The sequence below is a fragment of the Uranotaenia lowii genome, chromosome 3 (assembly GCF_029784155.1).
Source record: "Uranotaenia lowii strain MFRU-FL chromosome 3, ASM2978415v1, whole genome shotgun sequence".
Taxonomy (NCBI): domain Eukaryota; kingdom Metazoa; phylum Arthropoda; class Insecta; order Diptera; family Culicidae; genus Uranotaenia; species Uranotaenia lowii.
In genome coordinates, this window is record NC_073693.1 from 84,861,026 (window position 1) to 84,884,642 (window position 23,617).

Sequence of the window (23,617 nt, forward strand, 5' to 3'; positions counted from 1 at the left end):
ATATTTTTTCCAATTTTATCTACATCTATAAACAGATAGTTCTTTAACATTTCAAATGAAAGTAAATTTTGTTATTTTTTAAATTTTCAAACGGTGTCGGTTTCAACTAAATGTTTCTGCATGTGCGAATTCCATGAACCGGTTAATTTTTTTTCTATGTCGATTAAGTCGTTTTAATAACGCAATGAAACCATTAATTTTTAAAAAATATAATAACATGTTTTTTCAGTCTGATAAATTTTATTGAGTTCGACTTCAGTTAGATAGGCGTACAGACACTAAGACAGACTTTATCTAATACATCTAGGTATTTATATGTAAAACTGGAGCGCTTACTGGAGTCAAGATTTCGAGGTGAAATATTGCAAGTCACGTCACTCACTTCGCATAATAAGCTCCAGAGTTCAATATTTAAACAGGAATAAAAAGCAGTTTTAAAAAGCGACTTATCGAAGTTAATGAATTGCAATTGTAATTGAGGCGATTGGGATCAGAGGGGTGCAAGTACCCAAATGATAGTTTCGAGAAAACGCGCGCTTCAAAGTTGTGAAAGTGTTGGTTTTTTCATGTATTTTTCAAATTCGAGCAGTTTTAATTCAATCGAAAAAGTGAAAAAAAAATTATTAAAAATCTGAGTTATGAAACCATGGAGTTATGTATGGACATTAAAACATGTAAAATCGTTAGGTATACTTAACTCAAAATAATTATTTTGGCACTTGCTTCCCTGTGATCCTGAGGTCCTCAAATGTACAAGCTTATCAGAATGGAAATAATTTCGCTGTTTAGGTTAATTCTAGCAGGTTTATTAAAAAAATAATTTTAAGAAACAAGTTTAGTGGCAGATTTGCAACGGAAGAATATTGCTATAAACTGTATAAATAAAGGAATTTAAATCTGCGATGTTGGCCAATACAAATCAGTTCATTACGAAAATCGCCTTTAGTTATGCTACGAAAAAAAATTATACACTGCTCGAATAGCATACTTTTTTAAACAAATCTTTGCATATGTGAAGGCGATTTTCTTAATACATTGGTATAGGGTTACTTGCACAACATATTGATGTACTCCTAACCAAAATAAAAGAGTTGAAATTGTGAATTGTGGATATCCTCATCGAATAGCCAAACAGTACTTACATGATTACATTTTAGGTTGACGTTGTATTGAATCCAAAGTCGGTCTTCAAAACCCATTCCGACTGCGTTGGAGATGCTGCTCAGCCACAAAATGTCCTGAATTTTCCAATTTAGATAGTGGTGCATTAATCATTGCCAAAATGTGGTGTTATGTATCAACGTAAAAGCCTGAAAAAAATTGTTCTTTCAAATCTATTTAACTTTTCCTTTTAAAGCATGGTAAAGAAAACATGTACAGCATAGCAGCCTACCTTCTTGATTCATGAAAAAAATAATTATTCCAGTACAATCGTCTGAATACAGGTTTAAACAGCTTAAGTCGGAGGCCTGTTTGAATTTTGATGTTATTGAAATTTTTTGTTTGGTTGTCTGTCATTTGCGAGAACACTTTTCAATTTAAAAACTATTTACCGAAAAAGACAAGTGTTAGACCGACTTGGATCCCTCAGGGTGTTGAAAACACCAGTTCATTATTGATTCGAGAACTTACAGATTCATCCGATTTCCATTTTGGCCTTGAAGAGTTCGAGTTCTGGAAAGAAAGACAGGAAAATCTTAAACAAAAAATTATACAAGGTGTCGTCATTAGTCCTACCTTTTTTTCCTTTCATGTTCCAATCAACGGAATCCGATTCCTAGCAGGTACCTGTCGATGGTTTATTCTGAGGCTGTTGAATTAACTTTGGTCAATCGTTGTGGTCAGTACGATGCTGCTATTTCCTGAAGAATTTTTAAACTTACTGTCGCTTTGATATCTGCTTTATCCTAATGGATATGCCAAAAAGCTTTTTTTTCACAACTCCGACATACATGTTTTTATCCGGGATTCGATCCGACCTACATGCGACTTGCATGCCAGAAAAACATCTTCGAAACAATTGAACCTGTAAGGAGCCCGTTTGAGAACCATTCAACAGGAACTTATCAGGCCGTACTAGGCCTTGATACAGACGTCGGAAACCGGTGTGTATAAAGGCATTCTAAATAGTTTCAACTGTTGAAATTTTTTCTGTTATCTTTTCCGTGCATCGTGCCAGAGCAGCTAGATGACGATGGATTTCGAACCGCTGCTATTAAGAAGGGATAGTAGGGGACAGGAACAAATGCATCTGAATGGTACTCCTAGAATGTTAAAAGTGGATGAGCTATCTGGAATCCAGATTATGGACGATTATTAAAAGACTTACCTTGAGCATTCGGCACACTTATCCAGTCAGTTTTGGTGGCCATCTGCTTATGGATTTTATAAGAACGAATGACACGAAACTTATACTGTATTTGTTTTCTCCACTCGTGGAGTGTTCCACCGTACCCGATAAAAACAAACACAAATCCTCGCCAGTGTATTGCTACCTCGCTCACTCACACGCTCTCTCGCAACACTGGCAAAATTATCGGTGGGCCACCGTCCGTAAGCAGAACTCCGACAGGTCAAAACCAGTGCAACACCGTCCGAATAAACAAACAGTTTGACAGCACCTAGTGGTGCACCAGTGCAACACTAGTGCAACACTCGGCATAAACAAATACGGTATTAATTGTTTTTGTTTTGATGCTGGTTTTCGTTTTGGCTCTACACGGTTGCACAGTTATTACACACAATGTTGTTTTGCTCTACACGCTCCGTAATTCAAACTCAAAATTAAGTTGAAAGAAGTAATATAGTATTTCATTCATTAAAATTTTCTTTTTTTAAAAACGGATTTCGAACTACAAATGAATATTCACTGGATTATTATTTTGACGAGTGATCAATATGCTGCTATGTTGTTATTTTGGAACAATTTTCAAATCGTTCGTTCTTAAAGCATAGTCAAAATTAATTCTGAATTTCGTGTGTTGAACTGGAGCTTCATTGCCTCTGAGAATTCTTCTCAGGAGTGTTTTTTTTAACCGAGAGAGCAAACATATGATTTCCCCGGAATATTTTGCCATTTGACCGAAGGAATCCCGGAAGGTTGCAAAAAAATAGAATAGGGTAGAAAAAAATTGAATTCAGGTGCCGAACCTTGTCTGAAAGTCTGGTCAGAACATAACCGAAAGAATTGAGCTCTGTTGCCAGATTTGCCTAAGTTTAAATGACACAAAGCATGAATTTAACTGATTCTTTGTTATACGTAGCGCACTAAACTGGACTGCACTGACTGCTCATTTTTAACTGGGATATTAGTGCAATCCCTCAAATCCGTGATTTTACATCTGTCATTTTTCTGCACACTAACCGCTTTTTGGTTACCAGATCGACGAAATCCAATTTTCAATTCAACGTACAATAAAATGTTGTATGAAATGATTTAAATAATTAATAACTTTTTTTTTTGTTTTGATGAAGGTAATCCAACTTTTTTTGTAATTATTTTTACTCATTCAAGCTTTTTTTTTTTTTTGCTAAAATCCAATATATAATCTTCATAAAAATTCAAAGACTTTATGTAAGAGCGAATGAACTAGTTTTACTTAAATAACTTCTTTGTGTTTTTCAAAAATCATTTCTCAAGAGAAAATTACATCTTTTTTTTGTATATCAATGCATGGTATTTAGAAAAGGAAAATATTATTGTTTTCTTCCGTTAAAAATCTTCTCTTTCATTGTAAAAATGGTTAAGTTTTATAAAACGTTTACTATAACACCAAATTATGCCTTCATATTGGATTATTTTGCCCTTTTTTTAATAATCAAACCTTCGATGCCTTCAACCCAAAATTACGCTATCATTTTGGTCTCGGAGTGTTGATTTATTTTTTACTGTATTTATAACTTAATGATGCCAAATTTTGCTATCAAATTACATTTCACCCCAAACTATGGTAACATTGTGCAGATGATTACTTGTACAAATGATGCTGTAATTTTTATGTCATTTTTATATTTTATAAGAAAAAAATGACAGCTCCATAGTTTTGCTTTTTAATAAAATCTTTCAATAGGTTTGGTATATTCAAAAAACACTGATACCCAAATGATGCTTAGTTTTGCTGTTAGAATAATTTTCCCAAATTGTACACCAAATTTTGCTTATCATTTGCTGTTGATACCTAACTTTGGTCTCTGGTTGCTGTCAGATAAAAATATTTAATACCTTAATGATGCCTGGTTATGGTATCATGAAAGAAGCTACAACAAAATGTGCTCTCAGTTTGCTTTTGACAGCTTATTGTGGTATCAGTTTACTATCGATTTGGGCATCAAAGTCTGCTCGGGATTGCAAGCGGAGTGGATTGCCAACCATTGTAGGTCTCTGAAGGTTGGATGCCTTCTCTCGACGAACTATCGGCCGTGGAAGCCTGAGAAGCAATTCGAAGGCCAAGCCACACGAGCCACACAGACATAGGCTGGACCTTGCTACCGATGGGGGAAACATACATACATACATACATACAATAATAGAATTTTTTATTTTTTTTCATCTGATGTTGGATAAATTATAAAATATGAAAAAGCAATGGCGAAAAAGCTACAAACTCACCAAAAACTTATGGCTTCAGTAAATTATCTTAGATGTATCCGTGTATCTTTCACTGTAGATAGCTTTATATTTTAATTATCATTATGTCTCAAATTTCATTTTGAAAATTTTGAGATTTTGGATGCGCATTGCTCTTTCAAACCAACCTTTACATTTATATAGAAGTACTAGCAGACCCGGTAAACTTCGTCTTACCATGTTAAACTTGGCGTCTATTTCCATTTTGCTTCGCTGTTTAATTTAAAAAAAGCATCAAATCTTGAGTTGTTGATCGTCTCGCTTTCTTGAACATGTCCTAGTTTTTTCCCATATCCAACTTTTCCATTTGCTCAAATGGTCCCGCTTGATTATATCGGAATCAAATCTAAGAATTTTAACTCAATTCTACGGGTCTTTTCATAAATTATCAAAAAATTTGCTCCAACTAATATTACATGCATCTTACATGAATGTTTTTCATTTATCTACATTTCTTGGATTCTGATGCTTTTAATATTGCCGAATGGTATCAGATACCAGCTTCCCGTTGCAAATTCGATTTTTTCAGCACTCAACGTAATCATCAAACTTGGCAAGCCTTATGCTAAAAGAAATCCACTCTTTGTAACTTGTTCCATAAATAACATATGTTGATTATATCTATGTTTCATTTATTGTATACCATTTAGTTGATTTACTCCGCTTTGCTCAAGATCACTTTAAGGTTGAAACCGAAATCAAAAAATTTTCATTTATTGGAATACTAGCTGACCCGTTGTGCTTTGCTACACCTTCCAGAAATAAATGTAATTTGTAAAAAAAAATTTAAATTTAGATTTTAGAGAGCATTTTTTTTAAATCAAACCTAATCATACTTCAGAACAAACAACTTTGAAATGAGAGCTGCAGCTGCAGTTCTGAATTGCAATTCAAAGATGGTATATATTATTTACTGAAACTTGATCTCAAAACTCGTTTTTCAAGATCTGAAATTTGTACTCTGTACCCAGAAAAACCTTTTTAAATATGGTCCCTTCTTTGAAAAGCTCTTTATCTTAAATTTACATGGGAGCTCTCCCATCTTTTTCAATTTTGTCCCCCACTGCTTGAAGAAGGTAGGCAAATTTAACCGGCTCGATACCCAAACAGCACTTATCATGGTAATGAAAAATATATTAAATTTGTTATGAATTAAATACAGTGCAATTTTTTTTAATTCACTACGGTAAACATATAAATATTTAAAAAAGTGTCAATGCATATATATTGGGGCAAGTGTCAATGCAATTCTTATTTACAGGTGCGTCAGAGTAATGGCTTTAAAATCGAGTGCTGTTCAAAGGGAATGACCTTCATTTACAAAGACATTTAAGAATTTTCAATATCCGCTGCAGTTTCAACATTCGGAATACCCCTTATGGTCTTTCCAACATATTGAATCATTTTGAAGATGAATTTCTTAAAAGTTCGACGTTTGCCCTTGCCCCACCGTGTAAGTTGACAGAAGGGAATATTGTTTTTAACACTTTAAGGGTAAACTAAAAATTTCTCTTAAAAATTCTGCGTCCAGTTGAATATCAGTTCTAAAGTCTCGCTTTTCAAAAACGAAGCGGATCAAGTCTCTTTTATGCAGCCATGTAACACAAAAACACTTTTCATGTTAAGTACGTACTTGAATTGGTATGTAAGCAAAAAGTACGATGGTTTTTTCAGAATTATTTAAAATAAAAAGCTCCCATTTTCATTTCTAAATTCGATTCAGTTGTGTATTTGTGCCGAAGTAACAATATCTAGAAGAAATTTTTAATTGTTTTTTAACAGAAAAAGTTGAACGTTTGAACATGTTCTAATGTTCCTTGAATGAAAAGTCGAATGCTACCTACATTAACACGAACTAAATATGGAAGTATTTTTGCAAATCTTTTAATTGGTTTTGATTCGATTGATAAAATACCAATCCGTGTCACATCTAGGCGTCATTTATTACCACGTGCTGTGTACAAATCAAATAAGCAAGAAAAAAACACATCTAGGTTGCATATCGCCCCACGTGTTTGAGAAACAGGCGCCTTATTGTTAAATTTTCCAGCAATCAATGAACAGTGTGCTTTGGTTACTATCCTCTTGCGACGACGTTTGCTCGCCCATAGAGACGAAAAACAAACCCCTTAAAGAAAATATGCTTGGTTGAGAAATACGCGCCAAAATATTCCTACTGATCAGTATGCTATGCCTGGGTTACTTTCCTTTTGAGACGTTGGCTCGACGCCTCGACCATAGAGACGAAAAACAAACCGCCCAAAGGAAAAAAAAATCTCAAGAAAATGGATGTCATGACTTTAATTTGTTTCGAAAAACTACAAATTTTGTATGGAAGCCTCTCCTTCCTTCAGTCGGATGAAGTTTTGACTATTACAGAAACCATCCCCGGCCTCAAAAACCCTCAGATGCCAGTTTTGACGATGATCGGTTCAGTAGTTTTCGAGTCTATAGGGAACAGACAGACAGACAAACATTCATTTTTATATATATAGATATTGCATATGAAACTTTATGGAAGAAGAATTTTGAATATCGGGACAATTTTTGGAATATTTGCCAAATATTCTGCCTAGCGCAGCACTTTTAGCTTCCGACAACTTTAGATGGTAAATTTTTTTAGAACTGAAGAAATCAAAAACATTAGAGAAGATATTTTACAAACCATCTTCAAGCAGCTTGCTGTTCACTATACTCACCCTTGGAAGTAGTGTTATTAATATCCATATTTTCATCAAAACTACGTCCAAAAAAAAAAAAAAATTCGCCCTTTTTTTATTTGTCGGAGCAAAAATTGCAAATTTTATTCCATAAAATATTAACTCAATAAATCAAGTTTTCTTGATTTATTGGTTTAATGTTCAAAAGAATTTAACTTGGTTTTGAAAGGAGAAAAAATACGTTTAATTTTTTTGTTATTAACAGTGTTGAAGATGATTTGCGATTTCATGTAAGATTATGTGATATTTTCAAGATTCAATAACATTTAATTGGAATGCAGGTTTAAAAAAATTAAAAACATAAAAAGAACTAATCTGTTAAGGCTACGATGATTTCATGTGTTCATTCTATTATCTAGAAATTTTCATGTAAATTTACCTCGAAACATTTAACATTAAAATGTCTTTCTTCATTATACATTGCTATTTTTATTAAAGAAACATCGGGGCAAGTGCAAATGGATATCATCACAGTTCAACTTTCATATTCTTTCAAAAAGAAAAAGAAAGACTTTAAAATGAATTTAAAACTTGTTTGTTTAAAACTCCTGTTTGTCTTTTTTATCACTTTTCATTGATATATCTCCAGTTTTTCTCCATAATAAAATAATTCTTGGTACTTCAATTTTTATGAATACTGTTTAACCAAAAGACCTTCATTTACGAAGACATTTATTAATTTTTGAATATCCGCTTCAGGTATATGTTTCATGGCTAAATAGCGCGCTGCCACTTGTTTCACCGTGTGAAATGACAGGAGTTAATATTATTTTCAACACTTTCAGGTCATCATAAAAACTTATCAAAAAAAATTCTGCTTCTGCTATCAAAAAAATTATGCTTCTGGAAAAAAAGACAGGCTCTGGTTCAGTTCATTTGTCTGTTCATTTTCAACGGATTTTGTAGTTGTTCTGTTAATTTAAAGGCGCTTGATACTACTTCAGTAAAGCACATTTGTTCATGTTCGAAAAATGTTTCTAGGAGTATTGGATTATAAACCAAATCTTTCGACTTTTCATTTTTCAAATGTCCGTAAAGAGTCATACCATTATTTCATATGCAGCAGTAAATTAATATTTTTCAGGCAAAAATTCCTACTTTAAATAACACGAATTAAAGTTTAATTTTTTTTAATCGTTTAAATGGTTTTGATTTGATCGGCAAAATATCAATTTGGGTCACATCAAAGATATTATATTCTATCAAGATACCCGGCTGAATAGTTTTTCGATCAAGTAGTCTGGGACATCGACATGTTTGTTTACGGTGCTGCCACTCAGCGAAAAAGTCTTCAAACTTTCGACTTGCATTCAAGCTTGCAAACACATACAAGTTTTGCATCTGGCCGACGAAATCACATAATCATTAAAAATGAAAAACAATGTTTTCTAACTTTTCTGGGTGAAGTGTTTTTTTTATTTCTCCCACAGAAGTCATTTTTCGACTTCTCTTGAGAAGTGAAGATTTGGTTGATTTTTAACCGCAATTGTTGCGGAGAAATTGTAAAATGGTTTGTCTTGAACTAAAATTTAAAGCTATGTTTCTCGTTATCTCTGAAAGATATGAAAAATGCATAAATAAAAACACTAATTTTAAATTTGTTAATGAATAATTTTATTTTTTTTGTACGAACATAGATTTATTTGAACTTGGAAATCATAAAAAAGTAGTACATCCCGGAAGTGGGATCAAGAAAATCTTCATTGGCTGCCACGACCCGCAGCATTCAGCCGATGATTCAACTACGACACGCGATATGATACAGAAAATAATCGTATCAGCTTCCTATTGCGTATCAATTCCTTTAGACATCAGACGTTGTCGCGAATTTTCATAAAACGTTTGCCAGGGATTGCAAGTAGGGTCAAACAATTGATGGCATCAGCTACAGCCACATCGATTAAGGGATTTATGACATCCTTTTAGGGATGAGGGGGCTCTAAACTTTGGGTAGCGGTTTCTGGATATCCATCACAGGCAGGGTGGAAAATTTGTTGCGAAGTATTTCTCTGTATTATTCTTCATAAAATTGGCAAACCTGTGAAAAGATCAAATTATAATGTGAGAAAGCCCACGTGAAAAGCTACATATACCTGCCAGTTCTAACGTCCGGGTTCCGGTCCATCCGCCTTTAAGTTTGTTTTTTTTTCGCCTCACATACAGTAGGAGCAGCAGCTGGCACTAAATATCTCTGACAACGAACGAAAAAAATCTACTCCACCAGATGTAAACAAAAACGTCAACGCATGCTGTTAAGATTTTCGATTTTAAGATTAAAGCATTATTCGCCAATAATTTTTTGGCGCTAGTGTTTTGTCCCCAAAATTTCTCAGAAGCTGATAGTACCTGGTCACATCTAGGCGTCATTCATTACTATGTGCTGTACAAATGATCTAGGAATCAAGAAGAAAAAAACACATCAAGGCTTCATATGGCCACCACATGCATTGAAATTATGCTTGGTTGAAAATGCGCGCCCAAATATTCCCACTTATCACAATCAGTATGCTATGCCATGGTTACTACCCTCTCTCGACGTTTGCTCGCGACGCCTCGACCATGGAGACGAAAAACAAACCGCCCGGCCGGCGCCCAAAGGAAAAAAAATCTCGAAAAAATGGAAGCCATGACTTTAATTTGATTAAAAAAACTACAAATTTAATTATTACTGAAAATTGATGCGACTTTTTGCTATTTTTATTCGATATAAACCGATTCGCATGTCTACACAATATGTATTCTAAAAATAATTTCATTTGAATCCTTTGGGCCATTTCAGAGGAGTAGTGCTACAAACAGCGTTACAAGAGAATTTTATATAATAGATAAATAACTTTTGCAGGAACTATAAAATGAAATGTAGTTAAGTTTGTCTGAATATTTTTAAGCTCCAGTAAATTTCTTTTTATAATAATGTTTTAAAACGTTTTACGGGTATTTCGGCAGTGTTAGGTACTTTTTTATTAATAAAAAAAACAACGATATTTAGGACGTTTTCTAAATGTCATATCTCTTTCTCTTTTCGAATCGCATTAGGTAGTAAAATTTCATTTGTCTTTCATGGTAAGAATATACCTATTGACGGAAAAAATATTTTTTTTCGGTCAAGAGAATTTTTTTTAAACATAATTTTGCATAAAAGCCAAAACCCAAGTTACCTGAATCACATTTCAAAAGTTTGAAAGAATTCTAACGTTAGTTCAGACCAAAATGAGAACTTTTTAGCATATATGCGTTTTTAAATTCGAAGAAGTTGTGAATTCGAACATAGCCTTTCCATGTCTTGAAAATGCCTTGGTGGATATTTTTCACTATTTTTATACAAAACTTTCAATTTCTGTTTGTTGCTGTTTCCTTGAATGGCTCTCACTGTTTTTTCGTTCTCTCGAAAAATGAGCTGCACCTATCGTATGACGTTCATTATAAACCCTTTTAATTTTTTTATATGAATACTAGCTGATCCCATACGAACTCCGTTTCGCTTCAACTTGGAATATGTCATGAACAGTTTGTATGAAAGTCAATAGCCAAGCATTTTCCAGATTCATTGTTAAGTAATAATTGCAAAAATATTGGACGATCACTTCGTCTGTCGTCTGTAACTAAATATGAAATCAGGAATCAAAAACCACGTGTATAAATTTCGACTTATCATTCCATAACACCGCAATTATTGCCAAAAAGCTAAACCCCTTTCGGGGGCTCTTATATAAACTTTGATATCTGAAATCGGTTGCTCTTCCCTCAAAACTCCCGTGTGCAAATTTTTAAAGCAATCCATTGTATAATAATTTTAATATTGCTAAAAATAGTGAAAAATTAATTTATATGGACGATCCCTTTCGTTGACCCCTGACAAAATATTTGACATCTGAGATCGATTGTTCGTCCCTGAAAACTGCCGTGTGCAAATTTTCATCTCAATCCGATGTATAATAACGACGATATTGCAAAAATATTGTAAGATTTATGTGGACGACCCCCTTTGCCGGCCCCTTAAACAATTGAATACCTGAAATCCATTGCTCATCTCTCAAAACTCTCGTGTACTAATTTTCGTCTGAATCCGATGTATAATAACGACAATATCGCATCAACAGTGAACAGTTAACATGGACGACCCCTTTGGCCGACCCCTGATTTTAGTTTGGATAAGTGAAATCAGTTATTTGTCCCCAATAACTCCTATGTACAAATTTTCATCCCAATCCGATATATAGAAAAGACAATATCACTTAAATACTGAAAAAACTACAAAATATTTTTTTCTTTTTCTCTTGCATCGTCAATATCTAAAAAAACGCGTTGATTTTAAAATAAAAATAAAATAGCTCGCATGGTGCTTCTTATAGGCTACAAAATGCTGTCAAAATTTGGTATGTTCATTAACTAGGAAATTATAGCTATCAGCAAAAGAAAGTGTCCCATTTCGAAAAAACTGTATTTTAAGTTGTCATGTTATACAGAGGTTGCCAGATTTCCCGGTTTTATCTGGGTCAGAGTCGGCTCGGTTGCTTGGATTTCAATGAAAAATGGCCAGATTTTGCCCGGATTTATAAACTTTATTTCTCAAATCAAACTAAAAAGATACATTGTGTTGTAATTTATTTTCATTCGTGCCTTTATAACGAAATTTTTTGAGTAAGTTTTATTAAAATAATTATGAAAAGGTTTTTTGAAGGCTAAAATACAATTTAAAATCTGGGGCGGGATTATGAAACTCGAAACGATCGAGTTTCGTTCGATTCGACCGACTTTGGCATTACCGATCTTGAACGAGTTCGATTCGAATGGAACGTTTCGAGATGATCTTCTTCCCGGTTTACTCGAAATTTAGTTCGTTAAAATTCAGAACTCGAACAAGATACGTAATACCGATTCAAATCCGATTCGAGTAAAACTCGAAACGAGTATCTCGAATCGAATAGGATTCAAAATTTCACCCCTGTCTATAAGTTTTGATTTAAAAAAAAATCCTATTTTTTTCTTGATTAACTATGAGTAATTTCTGGGTTTGACAAAACTTGCCCGGATATTACCCAGATTTTTATTCGTCGATTCTGTATTCAACAAATCTAGCGATTTGTTGCTTGAGGTTGGCGTAAAGCGTTCTCGTTGAACATTCCGGTTTCTAGGGCCGATTATACTGTGATTCAGCTCAAATTGCCCCGTTTCCATGTAAGTTTTTTTTATATAGAATTGGAATATTTGTTAATCTAAACATCTTATCAGACGCTAAGCAATCTGTATCCGGAACGCCGGAACGTAGCACTCGAGTACAGACGAGTTAGGAAAGGAAACTATTTGTAAGTAACCGAATTTGTTTTGTTATACCTCAATTTTAAATAAATATGCCTTTGCAGTTGAGTCCTGTCGAGGACAGTTTCCTGTCAATAAACGGAATTAATTCTGTCGGAGACAGACTATAAAAATTCCAAACAGTTACTAATTTCCAAGATTTTTAGGAGTTATGTTCGTCATAATAAGCCGTGAGACGGAATACTACGACTACTAACTAAAATAATTAAAATTCCAGGATTTTACTTAACACGTTCGTCGCCACGCTAATTTTGGTAGTTTTACTAGCCGGGCCCAAAGAAATTCGGGGAGCGAGAAAGAAAAGAGGGAGAGTTCCCAGATTTGCATCGTGCGGCTAACTTGAGTAAGAGAGCGTCATCCGCTTTTTGATGTGACGGGGCCTCCAGGAAATACACCCGTCACCTACTTATGTGTGTCCATCTAGCTCAAAGACTCTATCTGTAGTAGAAATTATTGTTTGCAGCAAGATTTTTTAGACTCTGTATTACATCACTCTCTGGAGCCACCATTACTTTATAAAGCTATGCCCAGTTTGAATTCGAAATCACTTATTGTATTGCAGCAGCGATGAAAGTGAACGCAGCAAAAAACAAATTCCGAGCAGTTTTTTTAACAGACGCCCCCAGTCTGTGATAAAAATTTCTCGATATTTCGAGAAGTGAGTCCAAAGTTAGGTATTGCAAATGAAAGCCGAGGGGAGAGCCGAGTTGACCGGTGATTTTTTTTTCATCCTCTTCTTTCTTTGATGAGAATGGGAGGGAAATGGGATGGGAATGGGATGGGAATGGGATTTGGAAACAAATATTGTTTTTTTTTTTTCTGATGCCGGTTTACATACTCACACAGCGCTCGGTACATAACTCGGTAATTTCCTAGCTGCCTGATTGTTTCCATCTTGCCTTTTTTAGTGATGGCATATGGGATATGTTTTATTTGGTTTCTTCCATACACATGCAATGCAGTTGCCCTGGGTAGACAACGCCAGCGACGAGAAAGCTTCTTAGTGCCGGTCTGGCCTAGAATCTTATGTCGATAATTCTACCTCAAGGGAAGGTTAATTTTTGAGTGAAATTTGATTCGTGGGTGTGGGATAAGAGATACAGCTATTTTCGTATAAAAGGCGAAAATTCGATTGCTTCACAAAGTTAGCAGTAACTTTATCAATTTTCATGTTTTCATCTCAAAACTTGGTGAGATTATGTGAAAAGTATATTCCAGTACCTGGCCAAATTTTACCAAACTCGATCAACGTTTTCAACTTTTTGTGATATTAATTGCGGACCTCGTTTGATTATCACTTATCAGCGTGAATGAGAAGTTTTTTTTTGTTTGGATTATAGTCATTTTAACATCTTTATGTCATTTGCGACTTATATCAACGATGCAGTTGGCGGAAAGTCATTGCAAAACTTAACTGGTACAACAGTGATCGATGTCTACTCTTGGGATCGAACTCACGGACATCGGCTCTGGAAGCAACTGACTTGCCAACTGAGCTATATCACAAGTCGCGTGAATGAGAAGATTTTTTTTTTCCTTCCAGCATCTAAATATCTGCAAAAACTGCACAAAATTTCCCGTTGAGTCTTTTAAAGAACTTATTTCAAGTTTTAAATCTTCAAACATTGCTTTCCATATTTTTAGTTCGAAAACAGGAATAATTTCTGGAATAAGGTGAGTTTTCTGAGGTGATTTACATTAATGATTTATTTTGTATATATTTATACATTATTCCCCGCATTTGGAAATGTTTACGGATCGGGTCATTGCATGTCAACATTTTGACGTCTAATGTATCTAATGTAGCCTTTCTTAATATGCAGTACCTTTAGACTTTAAAGTCGTAGAAAAATATAAAATACTCGTTGTATAGGTTTTTTAAAGGGTGATACGGTCAAAATTTGGTCAAGGGAAAACGTGTGTAAATCGGTGAAATCGTTTATTTAAAAAATCAAATTAAATTTCTTTTTCATGTTTAATTAGAATGAAATCCAGGAAAAATAATCAGTTAGGCTTCCGCTTTCCCAAATCCGAATTGCCGGGCCTTACGCTTAACCCCTGCCATCAGATTTTGTACAGCCACCTTGTCCACCTTCTTCGCCGCAGAAAGCCAGTTTGCCTTGAACTGCTGCTCGTCCATAGCAGTTTTTTTGGTCCTCTTTAGGTTCTATTTGACAATAGCCCAGTATTTCTCAATTGGGCGGAGTTCTGGCGTCTTGGGAGGGTTCTTGTCCTTGGGAACCACCTGCACGTTGTTGGCGGTGTACCACTCCATGGCCTTTTTACCGTAATGGTTTCTTCAGGAAAGGCAGCAGACGTTTATTCAAATACTCTTTCACGTAAATTTCTTGGTTGACAGTCCCGGAAGCTATGAAAATGCTGCTTTTCTAATAATGATCTGGAGCACATTTGCGTTAAAATAGCATTTTCACAACAGTCCCTTTATATCGGTGCCGTCTATCTCAGCCCTGATATATCGATTTCCGAATCTGTTATCGGCAGAAATCTGGATGCTTTCAGTACTATAATAGAATCAATGCAATGCCATGATGAGCTTATAATCTTTGGAGATTATAACCAACCCCAATTGAATTGGAAAATGCATGACGACGGATTTTGCTACCCTGACCCGACAACTTCTACGTTTTCAGCATCGAGTACTGTTTTGATTGATCGAATGTCCACTCTGAACCTCGTTCAAATTAACAGCGCTCCAAATGAAAACAAACGCACATTGGACCTCGTTCTCGTTGATCGCCACAAAGTCAGAAACATTATAACTACATCCGCAGCCGAAGGACTAGTTTCAATCGACAAACACCTCCCACCTTTGTTAACATTCGTCAAGATTAGTTGCTCTCAATCTTTCTGTGAACCGATAGAGGCACCGTCACTGAATTTCAGGAAAGCCAACTTCACGTTACTCAACGAGTTACTGCATTCTGTCGATTGGTCAGATCTCGCAACGGCAGGATCCATAGACGATGCAGTAGCACATTTTTCGTCCACTGTTAACAGATTTCTTCAGCAAACCGTACCTCTGAAGCGCCCTGTACCAAAACCGCCATGGTCAAATCATCAATTGCGACGCCTCAAACGTATGAGAGCATCTGCCTTAAAATCCTGGAGCTATCACCGGAATCCGACACTTAAGTCAGCTTTCACATCCGCCAGCAATGCTTACCGACGTTACAACCGTGCACTATACACTCGCTACTTAAATCAGACTCAAAAGAATTTGAAGCAAAATCCTCGTAGGTTTTGGTCATTTATCAACGACAAACGGAAGGAAAAAGGACTCCCCTTAAAAATGTTTCTCGAAAACGAAGTTTGTGACTCGACCATAGATCAATGTGAGTTGTTTGCGAAGCACTTTGCAAGTGTTTTCACGACGGAAAATATTGAGCCAGCTGAAATCACCCGAGCCTTATCGCACGTTGTGGAAGACGCGATGAATGTCAATGTACCAATTTACAGTGAAACCGAAGTAAAACACGCTATCAATAAGCTCAAACCATCAGCTTCCCCGGGTCCTGATGGAATCGCCCCGATTGTTCTCATAAAGTGTGCTGAAAATCTTTGTAAACCCTTGACAACGATTATTAATCGTTCGCTATCGTCTGCTACCTTTCCAACAAGCTGGAAGAAGTCGGTGATGTTCCCTGCTTTTAAAAAAGGAAACAAACAAGATATTCAAAACTATCGTGGTGTGACGTCCCTTTGCGTAGGATCAAAGCTGACTGAAATACTTATTTCAAAGAGCCTCCTGATTAAAGCTAAATCGTACCTATCAGTAGACCAACACGGCTTCTTTCCGGGAAGATCAATTAACACTAATCTGACACAATTCACCTCTTATTGCATCAAAGCCATTGAGGATGGCTTACAGATTGATGCCATATATACAGATCTGAAAGCTGCATTCGATCGTGTGAATCATCGACTTCTCCTTGCAAAGCTGAAACACCTGGGTGTGTGCTCGACACTTGTTTCCTGGTTTGGCTCCTACCTGTCAAACAGGCGGATGTCAGTTCAACTGGGTTCCTGTGAATCAACGGAGTTCAATAGTCCATCGGGGGTCCCTCAAGGTAGTAACCTTGGCCCCTTATTGTTCTCTCTGTTCTTCAACGATGTTCTAGCGGTTCTTCCCGAGGATTGCAGAATTGTCTACGCCGATGATCTAAAGTTGTTTACAAAAATTAAACATGAAAACGACTGCCTAGCCCTCCAACGTTATGTTGACCAATTTGCAGACTGGTGTAGTCTGAATCATATGACCATAAGTATTCCAAAATGCGCGGTTATTTCGTTCGGCAGAAAATCTTCTCCGACTAGATGGAACTATCAAATATCTGACACTCCGCTGTTGCGAGTCTCAGTCATCAAGGACCTCGGTGTTCTACTCGACGAGAAACTGACCTTCAGAGACCACTACTGCTACATTCTGGCCAAAGCAAATCGAAACCTTGGGTTTATCATGAGAACCGCCAAGGAATTCCGGGATCCATACTGTATATGAGCTCTTTTCTTTTCGCTGGTTCGGTCGATCCTTGAAACCGCTTCCGTTATCTGGTGCCCCCACGCAGTTTACTGGTCGAACAGGATTGAAGCCGTACAGGCACGCTTTGTTAAGTTTGCCCTTCGTCGCCTTCCCTGGAGAAATTATCAGGAGCTCACCGATTACAAACATCGCTGCCAATTGCTGGATATAAACACACTTCTTGAGAGACGCTTTATCGCTCGCGCTGTTTTCATGAAGAAATTAATCGACGGTGAATCTGATGCCCCATGTCTTCTATCCCATGTGAACTTCAACGTCAGGCCGCGTATACTTCGAGAACATGAGTTCCTTCGCATCGACTTTCGCAGAACGTGCTACGGGTAAAACGAACCAATTAGAATTATGCCCAAACTATTTAATTGGTTCTACCCTCTCTACGACTTCCAGATGTCCACTGAAACCTTCAAACACAAAATCAGAAAATCTTCCGAACTGCAGAGTAGTATCAATCTGTTTTTAAATCGTTCACTATAGACTTTTAAATTTATGTGTCATGTTTAGCTTATTTTCATTGTATAGACTTAGGTTAGTTAAATAGTAGGATTAATAATTGTCATGGAGACCATAGGTTGTCAGATGATGTAATAAATCAAATCAAATCAAATCAAATCAAATTCAAGCCACAGGTACAGATGGCTTGCCAAACCAGATATTTCTTCGCAAACTGTGACAGTTTCCCTTCCTTTTGCCGTATAAAACTCCTGTCCCGGAAGCTGCTTGTAGTCGGCTTTGACGTAGGTTTCGTCGTCCATTACCACGCAGTCAAACTTCGTCAGCATCTTCGTGTACAGCCTCCGGGATCGCGCTTTGGTCGTCGTATTTTGCTTATCATCGCGATTTGGAGTCACTACCTTCTTGTAAGTCGATAGTCCGGCTCGTTTTTTGGCTCGATGCACTGTTGTAGACGATACACCCAGCTTATTTGCGGCATCTCGGAGAGTGAGGTTAGGGTTTCGCTTGAAACTACCGGCAACTCTCTTTGTCGTCTCAGCGGCTTCCGATTTTCGATTTTCCCCCGATCCAGACTTCCTGGCTGTCGACAAACGTTCCCCAAACACTTTAATTACATTCGTAATGGTTGATTTGGCAACTTTAAGCGATTTTGCAGCATTGCGTGCGAGTAGCTCGGATTTTCGCGATGCGCGAGCAAATTTTTGATTCGCTGCTCTTCTTCCTTGGACGGCATTTTGACAACTGAAGAGTGAATTCCAAAATCAAAATAGGAGCAACATTCTACACATACACACACCTTTAAAATGAGGGGTGTTCAGGTTTCTTAAATGCAAAATTGAAAGAAATACCCTTTATTGCAAATTTTATAAATTTAATATTTTAAAGAATTTCAATTATCATATTTCATAGCAAGTAAGAGAGATAAATGAAAAAGATTTTATGAAGCTTGAATGTTTTAAATATGTAAGTTCCCTTTATTGGGGAAGCAATTCCGATTACCCAATATCAACCTAGGTAACATTTCATGTCAGTTTCTGATACAGGAAACTCAATACTAACTTATCCATGTGTTCGTCAAGCTGACTCAGCAGCTCCTCGTCCCGGCCTCGATACCGGAACTGGCACACCAGGGCCAGTCGGAACGCGGCTAACGCTATCAGCTGTCCACCGGCCACGTGGCTCAGCCACAATCGATGGGGCCAAATGATGAGTGCCACCCCTAAGGCCACGTACGGAAAAGCAAGTCGCCAGCTGCCGCAAAATCGGCACAGCTTCCAACACCATCGACAGCTGGCGGATGGGCAACAGGATGAACCGGGGACTGGCGAATCGCTGCTGTAGTGACTGTGGAGTGAAATGGATTGTAAATTGTCGCGTTAATTCGTGTCGAATAAATGTAAAAGAATTTTAAGTATAAATGGGTCGGCTGATTTATGCGTCTACTGATCCAGATTGATTATAGAAAACAGAAGGGGTTTTTTGTTTTAAAATCTTGAATTAAGTTTTGGAAAATTTACCACACTTACCTGGTGCACAACAAATGGATCAAAAGTGTTATCAGCCACTTGATTTCGAGTAAAAATATGACGGCCGAGGCAATTCTAGGTGAGATGAGGGAGAAACGAGAAAGTTAGAGACCAAAATTAGAAAGAAAACAGGTTGGTAAGTATCTAAATATAGACAGGAAGCACAGATAGGTGCAAAGTTTTCGTTTCCGGTGTTGCGGTTTGAGGTTCGGTAATTCTTTGTTATAGTTTGAGACGTAGGTTTTGCAGGAAAGTCACCGTTATTTACAGTTCGCCTAAGCTTATCTTGCACTAGTCTGCGCGCCAAGCCTCGTTAGGTTTATGGAAAGCTCAAACAAAAAGTGTGACCTGAAGTTACCTGGGCTTCCTGACTTTTTTCCATCCCAAAAACTTTTTAGCCAATTCACCACGCCAAAGACTCGAAATTCATCTCCCAGCGTGAAGTGCTGGATAGTTTCCAGCTTTGCCAAAATGAAACTGGCAAATCCGTAGAAGTGTGCCACCCATAATTCAAACATCGAGGAAATTAAAACTGTCATCTCGAAAGGAAAAGTTTCCACCGAACTGAACTCTTGCTGCTGCTGGCTGGCTGAGAGGCTAGCTAGAATTAATGTTACCGGGAAATTTACCGGTTTTTGCAGGACTTCTTCCTCCCGAAACCGGTAAGACTTGCCAGTTAAATGGTGCGTTAAGTGAAATGAGTAATGACCCGTTACTAATTCTGTACGGTGAGTTTTCGATTGTGAGATTAAGTTTCGATGAGTTAACTGCCTTATTGATTAACTAACCCAACGACCGGAAGTCAAAATCTGCGAACTATTAGTTTTAATTAACTGATTTCATTTCGAGCTTTCCAGTTTTCTCTTGCTTGAGTGAAATCATCAGAAAAGTTTCATTATTCCAATTGTTTTTTGGAACACTACGATTTCAAATGATTTTGTTAAGGCTGTACTTACATTATGTATACACCGGCAGCATATCCGTGCACCATGATGTCGATTCCGACTCCGCTGATGACTGCAACAAATCCGATGACACATCAGGATTTTCCGGAACGGCATAGGGAAGCCGAGAAAAAGAATGAAGAGAAAAAAACATACATCAAAACTAAGGAATTCCGTTTTTCCGAACAATATTCACTAAGGGTTCAGGCGGTTTAGAGTGGCACATCAGTTTTTGAATCTTCGTATATGGTTTGATGTAATTTTAAAATATTTAATCTTCACATAGCAATAAATTTATTTCAAGTGCTTTTTAACCTGCTACTGTTTATTGTATTAAATCGAGATAGAAAAATCGGGAACAAAATACGTCTGAAGTTTTTGTTAAGCACAGCTAATCGAGTCTTTGTAAAAATTCAAATTAAAAATTTTTGTGAGAAAAAGCCCTAAGGCTGAAATTTGGCAATTAACTGTCTTGAGAAGAACAACAGAATTTACTTGGTTTCATTTATGAGTACCCCTTTCTTCACGTTGAGGTCAGAAACTTTCCAGACTAGTTACTCCTGTAAAGTACGAAACTTTATGTATAAAACAAAAATCACACCGAGTTTCAACTTCAAAAATGTTTAAAACCAACTGCAGGTTGATCACAGAAAAAAAACTAAATTTATCGCTTTTGACGCACCCTGTTGTTAGTCGGAAGCATGTTTCAAGTTCCTTCCGCCCTACAAATTTCTTGCTTTGCTAGTTTCGAAAAGAATGGTGTGGAGTTTTTGCTCCATCTTTTTTTTTATCTCGCATCATAGTTCTTTTCAATTCAACTTATGACACCCTTCACCGGGGAACGAGACGATGCGATGTTTCATCCTCTATCATGGTAGCTAGACAAGATGTGGTGAATAGGCAAGAAACATTTTCCGGTTAGTTGAGTTGGTGATTTACATATTTAATAAACGAGGAGCGCATTTGCTTGATTCAGCAACAGTTACTGGTAAAAGCAGCATCAGAAAAAAAGACAGGGATGGGAAGCACAGATTGTAACACCGAAAACCGAAGGCAAACCCTTGATCCCAAATGAAAATTATTCCGATTCCTTGTTATGAATTATTTCCCAAGGTTCGGTATTCCAGGGAGGCTTCTTCTTCTTTTTTGTTTCTATATGGGATCGAAAATCTGGATTTGTGGTATTTCGTTTCATTGAGAGGTGTTAGGCACACTTGTTGGGAGCCCTTAATTTGATTGAGGTCAAACATTTGATCACTTTGAATACCCTTGAAATTGATCACTGTCTACATCATTATGTGTTTTGGTATGATTTAAGATTATTTTTCTACTATTTATGTCACTTTTGTCATTTTTGTCATATTTGTAGTTTTTGTCATTTTTGTCAATTTTGTCATTTTTGTCATTTTTTTCATTTTTGTCATTTTTGTCATTTTTGTCATTTTTGTCATTTTTGTCATTTTTGTCATTTTTGTCATTTTTGTCATTTTTGTCATTTTTGTCATTTTTGTCATTTTTGTCATTTTTGTCATTTTTGTCATTTTTGTCATTTTTGTCATTTTTGTCATTTTTGTCATTTTTGTCATTTTTGTCATTTTTGTCATTTTTTGTCATTTTTGTCATTTTTGTCATTTTTGTCATTTTTGTCATTTTTGTCATTTTTGTCATTTTTGTCATTTTTGTCATTTTTGTCATTTTTGTCATTTTTGTCATTTTTGTCATTTTTGTCATTTTTGTCATTTTTGTCATTTTTGTCATTTTTGTCATTTTTGTCATTTTTGTCATTTTTGTCATTTTTGTCATTTTTGTCATTTTTGTCATTTTTGTCATTTTTGTCATTTTTGTCATTTTTGTCATTTTTGTCATTTTTGTCATTTTTGTCATTTTTGTCATTTTTGTCATTTTTGTCATTTTTGTCATTTTTGTCATTTTTGTCATTTTTGTCATTTTTGCCATTTTTGTAATTTTTGTCATTTTTGTCATTTTTGTCATTTTTGTCATTTTTGTAATTTTTGTCATTTTTTTTGTCATTTTTTTTTGTCATTTTTGTCATTTTTGTCATTTTCGTGCATTCACACTTCAGCCATTGTAAAGATGAAGGACGCGTGTTAAACCGAATTGTTCAAGTGCCTTGAGAATTGGACTACATGCAATTTCCCAAAAAGAAAAAATTGTCGAATGATATGAAATCTATTTTCTAGAACGGTAGAAACTCGTCTAGAAATAAAACAGTTTAAAAATTAGCTTTTGTAAACCCAAGACCACTACAGTTGTTTACAATCTGAGTGAAAATTTATTTTACTTGTTAGATTTCCTACCTAAAGAGTGCTTACCAAACAGTATCCAGAGCACCGGAATCAAAGCTCTCTATTTTTAAAATCATTTGGCAGCATGCCAAAAATGTGTACGCTGCCGGAAACGGTCGCTAATCCACGTGCCGTTTGTCCCGGGCACCCAGTCTGGGACAGACAATAAAAAGCAATTCTAAAATTCACTGAAACATACGACATATTTCAAATGGTAAACATGAAATTGAAGGTACCCTGGCTCGGGACAGCAAAAAACGATGGGTCCCGAAACAAGACAGACGTGTCGATTGAGATCCAGATTTAATTAGAGTTAAGTTGAATAGGTTGGTGAAAAAAGGATCCCAATTTCGTTTAACGTATGGCATAATTCCACAGAAAGTATCTTCTTGAGTTTGGTACATGACAGGAAACAACCTTAACAGACCCTATCGATACAAAGCGAATTCAGAGTCCCGGCGGAAATGGGAAACCCGGTCAGCAGCAGTGGAGCGGAAGTAGTGATGTTGGATGGCAGAAAGGAAGCAGAGAGCGGACAGCAACTTTCTGTTGTGTAAAGTTATGCCAGTTTTCTAGCAAGCTTCGCAAAAGACCAGCCAGCCAGCCAGTAACAACAGAACGAACACCAGAAAAATATGTCCCACAAGCTGTCCTTCCGTGGTTCGGTTTTTGTAGTCGGATGCTATGTTGTATATTCTAGTTACAAGTCAGGGAAAGGAATTTAGTTTTTTCCCAGATCTCTCTCTCTCTCGCTTCCTAGATATATATTCACTTTACTCCTTACATCCGTACAAAGGAATAAAATAAATTCCGAAGCAGACAGTAAAATGATAGCAACTGATTTTGTTACCCTCAGCATCCTGGCAGAAGCTGTTCCTCCTAACATGGAAGGAAAAATATCGTTCGGCAGTAAAGTGTGAATCTTGTGCTGCTCTGAAAAGTGTGAACCCTCAAAAATGCCTTAAATGGGAATTGGAAAACTTTTGTCGATTTGAACTTTCTTTTCTCTCCGAAGCTCGTAAACTTAAGCAAATTGATAGCGAGACGTCGTCGTTTCGATTGGGGAACATTTTCGCTAATTTTGTTTCTCGAGAGGAGCTTTCGGAGAAACAGCTGGGACTCGCTAAGGGTGGAATTGATACTGGTGGAAGAAATTGATGA

At 36.4% G+C, this 23,617-nt stretch overlaps 1 protein-coding gene across 1 annotated transcript in view; it reads right to left on the minus strand.

The window, feature by feature from the left end:
• The window catches only part of LOC129754906 (uncharacterized), a 149,020-nt gene that overhangs the window by 3,977 nt on the left and 121,426 nt on the right, over positions 1–23,617 (minus strand). Inside the window, exons 3-5 of the mRNA XM_055751169.1 lie at positions 20,163–20,223; positions 19,207–19,281; positions 18,740–19,024 (exon numbers count right to left, since the gene is read on the minus strand). Of these exons, the coding sequence (XP_055607144.1) occupies positions 18,740–19,024; positions 19,207–19,281; positions 20,163–20,223 (421 nt within the window). The remainder of the gene's footprint in view (positions 1–18,739; positions 19,025–19,206; positions 19,282–20,162; positions 20,224–23,617) is intronic.